The 6779-nt window shown below is 46.7% G+C and overlaps 1 protein-coding gene across 1 annotated transcript in view; it reads left to right on the top strand.

Annotated features, from left to right (window-relative positions):
- The window catches only part of LOC105853941, an 84100-nt gene that overhangs the window by 38500 nt on the left and 38821 nt on the right, over nt 1–6779 (top strand). The window contains exons 9-13 of the mRNA XM_012728105.1: nt 1654–1798; nt 3446–3553; nt 5018–5170; nt 5619–5700; nt 6668–6731. Of these exons, the coding sequence (XP_012583559.1) occupies nt 1654–1798; nt 3446–3553; nt 5018–5170; nt 5619–5700; nt 6668–6731 (552 nt within the window). The remainder of the gene's footprint in view (nt 1–1653; nt 1799–3445; nt 3554–5017; nt 5171–5618; nt 5701–6667; nt 6732–6779) is intronic.

The raw sequence follows: 6779 nt of genomic DNA, 5'->3' as shown, positions 1-6779 counted from the left end.
TACCTTGCCTTGAAGCCGCCTAACTTTGAACTTAATGGCAGGCAGCCTGGTGCCTACAGGCAGCTGGGGTTCTCTCAGAGTCCCTGTCCCCTGTGCATACAGAGTCTCAGGATGGTAGAAGTCTGCAAACAACACTTCCCGCCAGCATGGACTCCTGTCTCTGATAACCTACTACCGTGTTTGCATGTCTCCTAGTAACTAGAAAAACTTGTTCCAGCAGCACTTAATAATTGGGATAAGCACAAACACACTTGCTAGCTATTTTCTTCGTCCTTTGTTCATGTCTCACATAAAAGCTTAGGCAACGAGTGAAAAGCTGCAACCCACAGCATCTCCGCAGCCTTCCCTGCAGCAAATTCCCTTAGACGCCGCATGCCGCCTCCTCCTTCATAGCTGAGAATTCACCTCTGTTCTGTGGCACTTCATCATATCTCGTTTTTATTCTGACTTCTTAAAAGTTCTACTTTTCTCCTCATCTTTGGAAACATTTACAACACAGTAACAAATATTCTTTAGAAAGAAAACAGCTACTGGGATTCAGGCAATCTTCAAAGATACAGAAGAGAGCTGCTCTTTAATTTCACTGCTGTGAACTCTGAGCTCAGAAACAGAAATATTAGCTTCACAGTCAGCTAAGCTGAGGTATAGTCTGCAGTTCAATTTGTTGTTCTCTATCGCCATCATTGTCACTAGGTCGATACTGTCCTGTGCATAGCCAAGCTGTAGCCCTACGTTTACACAGCTCTACTTGCACTGTTTTTGTTTTTGCTTGAGTTGGCAATTGCTTTATTGTTTCTCACTTGCATTTCTTTGTGTATGGAGAACCTTAATTCTTTCATATGTCTCTTTTTCACCTACCCAGTCCTTTACCCAAATTTCCCTTTTCTCAGGAGAACGTCCACAGGACCCTGCACCAACTGGTGAGCTAGTGCCCTGGAGACTGTTGCAAAGTTGTCACTTTCTTGAGTTGGAGCCAGACACTATTTCATGAGCCCAGATTTTTCCATTTCTTAGGTCACTTGTGTGTTCTGTCCCGATTGCTGTGACCTGCCACCAGGAAGAAAGATGGGAGGCAGAAAGGCTGAACAAGTAGACTTTTTTGCTCCGGGGCAGCAGCTGAGATGGAGCTCCCTAGGGTGGGTGCTCAGCTACTGCGAGTGCTGTAGGGGAAAGTGTATTTTATAGAGGCTTTAGCTGCAGGTTCTAGAAAGATGACGTGTTGCTGTAAACCTTGATGCGAGGCCAGTTCTGGCCATTGTGTTATCACCCATATCTGGTCACACAGGTAGCTGCGTTACTGACCCTGTCTGGTCACACTCAACATTGTGAACATCACCTTTAGAGCAATAGCCTGCTAAATCACTACTAGAACCTGGTGTTCAATCAGTTCAAATCAGCCTGATAGCTGATTCATTACTTTGGGCATGAAGAGAGCATGGAACAGCAAGATATCAGAGCTATGTAACGTTAGGTACATTTCTTAACTCTTTCATCCTTTATTTACACACCTGAAAATTCTGTACTAACAATGAAAACTCACTGAGTTATGAGACACACATGAAATGATATCCACAAATCGTCATGTGTAGTGTGCGATTCATGGTAGCTGCTCCATAGTGGGACGGAGCCCTGAATGCCCTTTCTGTTTGTCAGCTGACCAAGACAAACTGAAGCCTGACCCGAAGGCCAGCCAGGATGCCAGCGTTTTACAACAGGATACACAGGCGTTCCCACAAACTGGGAACTTGTTGGAGAATGGCATTTATGACTTACTTCCACCTGAAGCCCGAGCTTTGGGGTGAGTTGATGCTTCTTGGTACATAACTTTGCTCCAAAGAAAGGTGTTGGGGACCAGCCCCAACATGGAGCTGTAGGGAGGTGAGACAGGACGGGCCCTAAGGTGGACAGGCGTAGGCAAGCAGAGATTCCGAAAGGGAAGAGGGGAGCGGGCGCGAGGAAGACACGGGAGTCAGAGGTGGGTGCAAGTCTTGGTGCCCATCCCCTCAGCAGGTCTTTTTTTATACTGTGCAGCAAGTAGTTACTTGCAATAATGCTTAGGGTAAGTTAATGAGAGATCGCCATAAATTGTCCTAAATGTTCTCAAGGACCAGGGGAACAAAACATTTTTTTCTTAACATTCTATGGTTTACTAAATTATACATTTTTGTGATAACTGTCATGTGTACAGATGTTTAGCTATAACTCAAGGGAAGAGGGGTCTGGGAAAGGATGAGGTTGTTAGCAATAGGTTGTTAGGAGTGTTAGGGAAGTAATAAATTGTGTTGGCAGTGTTATCAGTGATTGTCTAAAGAAAAGCTAATGGCTAATTTAAGGCTAGAAGAGAGCAGTTAGTGCTTGTTTTCAAAAAGAGTAAATTAAGAGGAAGCTGTACAGTTGTGCATTAAGCCTGTGTAAACAAGGTTAAAAATTGTCCATGAGTCCTTATGTCCTGGAAGTCTTATCTGAGATTTGCTTTTTATTTAAAGAAACTTAGGAAGCTTCCCAGGAGGTTTTATGCTATGAGGTTCTTACTTCTCCTGGGGCTTGCCTTTTGTCTCAGGAGATAGGAATTTCTCGCTCTCTTGCCTGGGCCAGGCAGCCTCCTTATGAGGCTAAGGCAATCCAGTTGTAAACTGATGGTTGCTCAGAATACTTTGATATTTTGAGTATTCAAAAAAGGGACATCATAGCATAAGTTAGCAGTGGAAATTCTGATTTTCACAGCTTTTCCTTCTCTATCCAGAATTTATCAGTTGATAGCAGTTGCATAGCTTGTGTCAGAAAGGGAATATACATTTTGTGGAATCAAATCTAAGATCAAAGACAGGAAGCTGGCTAAACCTGCTACCTCCCTGCAGAGCCATGGCAGCTTGGGGCCAAGTGCTCCAGAGCGTCATTAAGTAGAGGCAGGGCTGCCCCCACTGGGCATCTCTTGGGTTGGGGACTCCATGTTTGCAGTTTCAGAAGCAGAGGAAAATTTGTCTTTACTATGACGGCTGGTGCCTGAATATCCTACCCAAGGAATAAGCTTTTCTTTTCTAAATATAGCTGTAGGTAAATATCTGAGCACCCACACCCCTCAAATTGCAGAAACTCTCTCCCCAGAGAAAGGAACTTGGAGTTCACCCCCATGCAGTTGTTTCACATATGGATTTAGGAGTCCACAGTAGGGGTCCAAACTGTGGCTGTGGAACCTCCTCCTTTTTGGACTCTTGGGAGGGAGGGACAGAGGGAGGCAGGGGGTAGAGAAAGAGGGAGGGAGGGGGGAGGGAGTGAGTCTATCAGGCTGAGTCTAGGGCGCCCCGCTATACCTTGGAGGGGATCAAGGGTGATGGTGAAGACCAAATGGCACAGTGGGTGAGGCCAGGGTGCTCCATGTGATGCTGACATGGAGAAGCACTGACCAAATGAACAATGACACGGGTGAGTTGTGTTTTTCGTTCAGTTTGACAATCAGCAATCTTCGGATCCTGAGTCCCAAATATGAACTGTCTCCTGATGGCCAAAGCCTTAACATGAGGACCCCCATCACAGCCGATGTCAACCTGAAATTGTAAGTACGGTTATAATCTGGGACCTGGGGAGAGGCCGTCAGCCTGGCCAGCGCCCTCCTGCTGGAGTTGGGTCCACACCGCACTGCCCATAGATGCTTGTGCCTCCCGACTCGGGTCCTGGTCCTTCTCCCTGCTGCTCCCCTACACAATGTCCATGTAGAGATGCCTGATGGTTTCATATTTACTTTATTGTAGTCACTTATTTTATTTTATTTTTTGCCTGATTCCTTATTTGGTTCTTCTACATTGTTCCTACAAATGAGACTATTCAATGCTTTTCTTTTTTCTTTCTGGCCTATTTTCCTTCCAGCTCCATCCATGTTGCTGTGAAGGGCTTGAGTTTATCATTTTTGACTGCTGAGTATATTCCACTGTGTAAATATACCACATCGTCTTGATCCCGTCATGCATTTTTGGGCATTTCGGTTGCTTCCACATCTTCCTCATTGTAAAGAGGGCTGCAGTAAAAATAGGGGTTATGTTTTTGCTGCAGTAAATATAGGGGTAATGTTTTTGCATCCTTTGGGTAGATGCCTAGGTGTGGAACTGCTGGGTCACATGGAAGCACCTTTGTTAGTAGTCTGAGGAACCTCCACACAGATTTCCACATTGGTCAGACCAGTTTGCATTCCCACCAGCAGTGTAGGAGGACTAAATTTTTCAACACATCCTTGCCAATATTGTGTTTCCTGCTTTTTAATATGTGGCATTGTCACTGATATAAAGTAGTGTCTGTTTGTGATTTTGATTTGCATTTCCCTGAATACAAGCGATGTTGAACACTTTTCACATGTCTGTTGGCTATTTGCATGCTTTTTTGGAGAAGTGTCTTTTTAGCTCTTCTGCCCATTTTTTTTTTTTTTACTGGGCTGTTGACTTTGTCTTTATTGGGCCTGGTTAGCTCTGTGTAAATCTTTGTCAGAAAAACTAATCAAAATAATCACCGAATTGAGTAAATTAGCAGGGTGCAAAATCAGCACACAAAAATCTGCAGCTTTCCTATATGCACACAGTCTGAAGACGAAAACCACCCCTTTCATAATTGAAACAAAAACATTCAGATGTTTGGGAATAAACCAAACAAAAGAGGTGAGAGACCTCTACAATGAAAATTATGAAACATTGCTAAAAATAATAGAACACACAAAGAAATAGAAAGACATCCTCTGTTCATGGAAAGGAAGGATTAACAGTATCAAAATGGCCATCATACCCAAAGCAATTCACAGTTTCAGTGTTATCTCAACATAAATATTTTAGGTATTAATGTGGTATTACATAAAAATTTCATGTGAACTAAACCCACGAGGCCCGAGAGGAGACTCCATGTCATGTGTGAGGCCCATGTGGAGGGGGACGGTGTCGGCACATCCGATGATGGATGAGGCTCACTCAGGTGAGGGATGAGTGGGCACAGCAGGTGTTTCTAGAACTGGGCTGACTCTGACCCTGACCCCCCACAGGCCTGTCATTGGCCAGTTGGTCAACCTGAAGGCTTCGTTGGACCTCATGAGAGGTGTCAGAATTAGAAAGGATGCCCAGACTGGCCAGCTCACAGTGGTCCCGGGAAAGTGCTCCGTCAATCCAGTCAGCATCCAGCTGAACCTACTGGGCAGGTAAGGTCCATGCACCACAGAACAGGAAAGAGGGTGTCCCTGGCAGGTTAGGAGAGAGGAGGCCTGCAAAGTGGTGAGTTCTGCGCCTCAGAGCAAGGCTGCCTAAAACACCCCAGATTGAAGAAGACCCCGAGCCCCATGAAAAATGGAGCCACAGGGGCATCTTGGGAGACCTGAGTGCTGCTGGCTGTCTTGCAGTTCTGGGGATTCATCACAGCACCTTGGTCTTGGGGTACACCTGAGAGAGGCATTCCTCCCTGCCACACACCCTCCCTGACCTGGGCTTCCTGTTTGGATGGAACCTCCCTGTCATCATCTTGGTTCCTCTTGCTCTGACCCACCGGCCCCTGCTCCACACACTCGGCCTTTGTTCTGAGCTGCTGACAATCTCACCCCCTCCGCACACGAGCAGGGATCAGCCCTCAGCAGTGCCCTCTCTCTCTTCCAGGAAAATCAGTTTGATCAACACACTTTTGGACGGTGTAACCGGCTTGGTGGACAAGGCTCTGTCCTTGGTGGTAGAGAAGCTGGTGAGTCCAACATCCCCATGCCCGGGTCAGGCCCATAGCGGGCAGACACAGGTTAACTCTAGGACACCTTTCTCTGAGGCTCAAACTCCCCATGGGACTATAAACCTGCCCCCATTATACATTGGGGATCGAGAGTGGGAAAACGGGGACCAGGCGTCGCCGTTTGCTGAAGTGTCCAGGTCCTGGTCAGCCACGGTCATGTCCCTCCACTGCAGGCCCTGGTCGCGTCTCTCTCCTAAATTAGCACTATTCTCCCTTACTTCCATATAAAAACATTTATTTTGTGAGAGGAATCATTTTTCTTGCACATAGTGACTAATATCACTTTCATGCAATTAATAGTGAAATAAATAGATGATTAAATTGGGTATTTTCATTGAAAATCACCCAAAATCTAAGCCCCAGTTTCTGAATTAGTCTGGAAGGGGGTGGAAACTGGGTGTGTGACAGAAACCTTCCGGGGGCTGTTGCCTCCCTAATGGGGGCCTTGGCTCCCAGGGCAGGTCTGCAGAGCCCTGGGCTCACTGGAGCTTATTGGAGTTTCATCCTGCCTGCTGCCCATCATACACCTGCCCTGGCCTGCTGATCACAGGGGGATTGTAAGGAGGCCCAGGACTGCACCCTCTTCATGGGACACACTGCTAGGGACAGGGCCTGGTGACATCTGAAAACTCCAGGTTCCATTTCCCGACCTCTGCATCACGGCTCTGGTGCGTCAGCGCTCTGGATTCTGCCGTCTGGATTCTACCATGCTGAGGAGTTAGATGTGGTTCTCAGAGTTGCTCCTCTGGGTTTTCATTGTTTTAGAGGCCCAGGGTTGGGGTTTCTAAGCCCCACACAAGGAGCATCTCTGAGGTGACCAGCTTCTGTCTCCAAAAATGATCTTCCCTTTTCTTCTTCTGGGATTTCCTCACCTGACTCCACTGCCAACTCACCCAATTTGGTCCCCACTTTCTGTTCCCCTCAGGTGTGCCCAACGTTGAGCTCCATCATCCAGAAACTGAATGTGGATTTCGTGCAGGACACCATCGGTGAGTCTCAGCTGCGGAAGGAGGCACTTCCTCACCAGGATCCAGGGG

This window comes from Condylura cristata, unplaced genomic scaffold (assembly GCF_000260355.1).
Source record: "Condylura cristata isolate star-nosed mole 26May11 unplaced genomic scaffold, ConCri1.0 scaffold00022, whole genome shotgun sequence".
Classification (NCBI taxonomy): Eukaryota; Metazoa; Chordata; class Mammalia; order Eulipotyphla; family Talpidae; genus Condylura; species Condylura cristata.
The sequence above is the reverse complement of the archived record's forward strand: the minus strand, read 5'-3'. Positions and strand labels throughout refer to the sequence as shown.